Here is a 1,240-nt window from a genome sequence, read left to right as displayed (position 1 = left end):
TAATTTGATTATAACAGGATTAATATAGCTTTTTGAAAATAAATTTTTTTGTAAGTTACTCAAACCCCTTTGATTATTAAAAGTTGTGTTTTCAATCATAAGCAAAATGTATAGTAAAGGGCTATGTGAACTATGCCTACTGCAGATATCGAAACCTGAATAAGCCTCAGACTTAACGCTGAACCACCGGGAAGGGGGCGACAGATATAAACTCAAATGAACAACACACGTCTGACACTAAACAGGCATGACGTCGTTCAGGAAAGAAACAATACTACATGATACTGAAAAATATCTTATACTATGTTCGTTTCTCGTGGTTTACCAAAAGTGAAGACAACATTTGATAATAAGAAAGTATTATGTGCTTTAGGGTTCTGTTACTAAGTGTAGTATGGAAAGAAAAGTCATCCATGTGTTTGCTGAAGAAAGAAATTCATGTTTTTTATCTATTATTTTCATGTTTTCGGTGTTCTATTTAGTGTAAGTATTTACAACATCTCATAGAATGTGATAACTAAGATAATCTAAAGGTAGAAAATACAACCTAAGAGGAGAGGATGTAGTTTATGAAAGTCACGGTTTGTGTTTATAAAACATTTCCTTTCAATGGCATTATAACTATGACAGTTTATGTCGGAAAATTTCTCGAATATGGTTAGAGTAGCAATAAATATAAGTTATACCCTTAAGTTAGCGTTTAACGTATATGATATTATACAAGGTGTCGATCAATTATTCCATTTATGTCAGTCATAGGTCTATAAACTTCGAAAGGTCTGAAATAATCACAATGATCATTATACCACTAGAGCCAAAAATATTCATTTCATCACGTAAGGTCTTAGGTAGAAATAAAATCTAAAGTAATGTTCTTACCGGCATCGCCATTATAGGAGCCAAGAAACATCTGGTATTTCATCCTCTCACTCAACACAACAAAATATGAAAACTTAGCATAGGCTGTTTTTCCGGAGAAATCTTCTAAATCCACTCTAAGCTCCACATCCTTGTGGTTAGTTAAGGCAAATATTTTATTGTTTCCTTTAATATAAATTGATACTGTATGTTATTGTGAAACACAAATAATGTCACAAGTGATGATATTTTAATAATACAAAAGGAATAAATTGACAATAATATTCGTTCATAAGATAAACAGACGAATTAAAATATAGACATGATGAATTACCTTAATAAGTGGATAAAGTCCAGAAAACAAATCATCATGAACTACTGG

At 31.4% G+C, this 1,240-nt stretch overlaps 1 protein-coding gene across 1 annotated transcript in view; it reads right to left on the bottom strand.

Annotated features, from left to right (window-relative positions):
- Positions 1-879: 879 nt before the first annotated feature.
- The window catches only part of LOC111084016 (techylectin-5B-like), a gene marked incomplete at its 3' end in the record, with an annotated part of 2,461 nt that continues 2,100 nt past the window's right edge, over positions 880-1,240 (bottom strand). The window contains exon 4 of the mRNA XM_022380789.1: positions 880-1,044. Within this exon, the coding sequence (XP_022236497.1) occupies positions 880-1,044 (165 nt within the window). The remainder of the gene's footprint in view (positions 1,045-1,240) is intronic.

Source organism: Limulus polyphemus, unplaced genomic scaffold, assembly GCF_000517525.1.
Source record: "Limulus polyphemus unplaced genomic scaffold, Limulus_polyphemus-2.1.2 Scaffold12845, whole genome shotgun sequence".
In the NCBI taxonomy this organism is placed as follows: Eukaryota; Metazoa; Arthropoda; class Merostomata; order Xiphosura; family Limulidae; genus Limulus; species Limulus polyphemus.
Note: the sequence above shows the minus strand (reverse complement) of the source record. Positions and strands in the feature narration are given on the sequence as shown.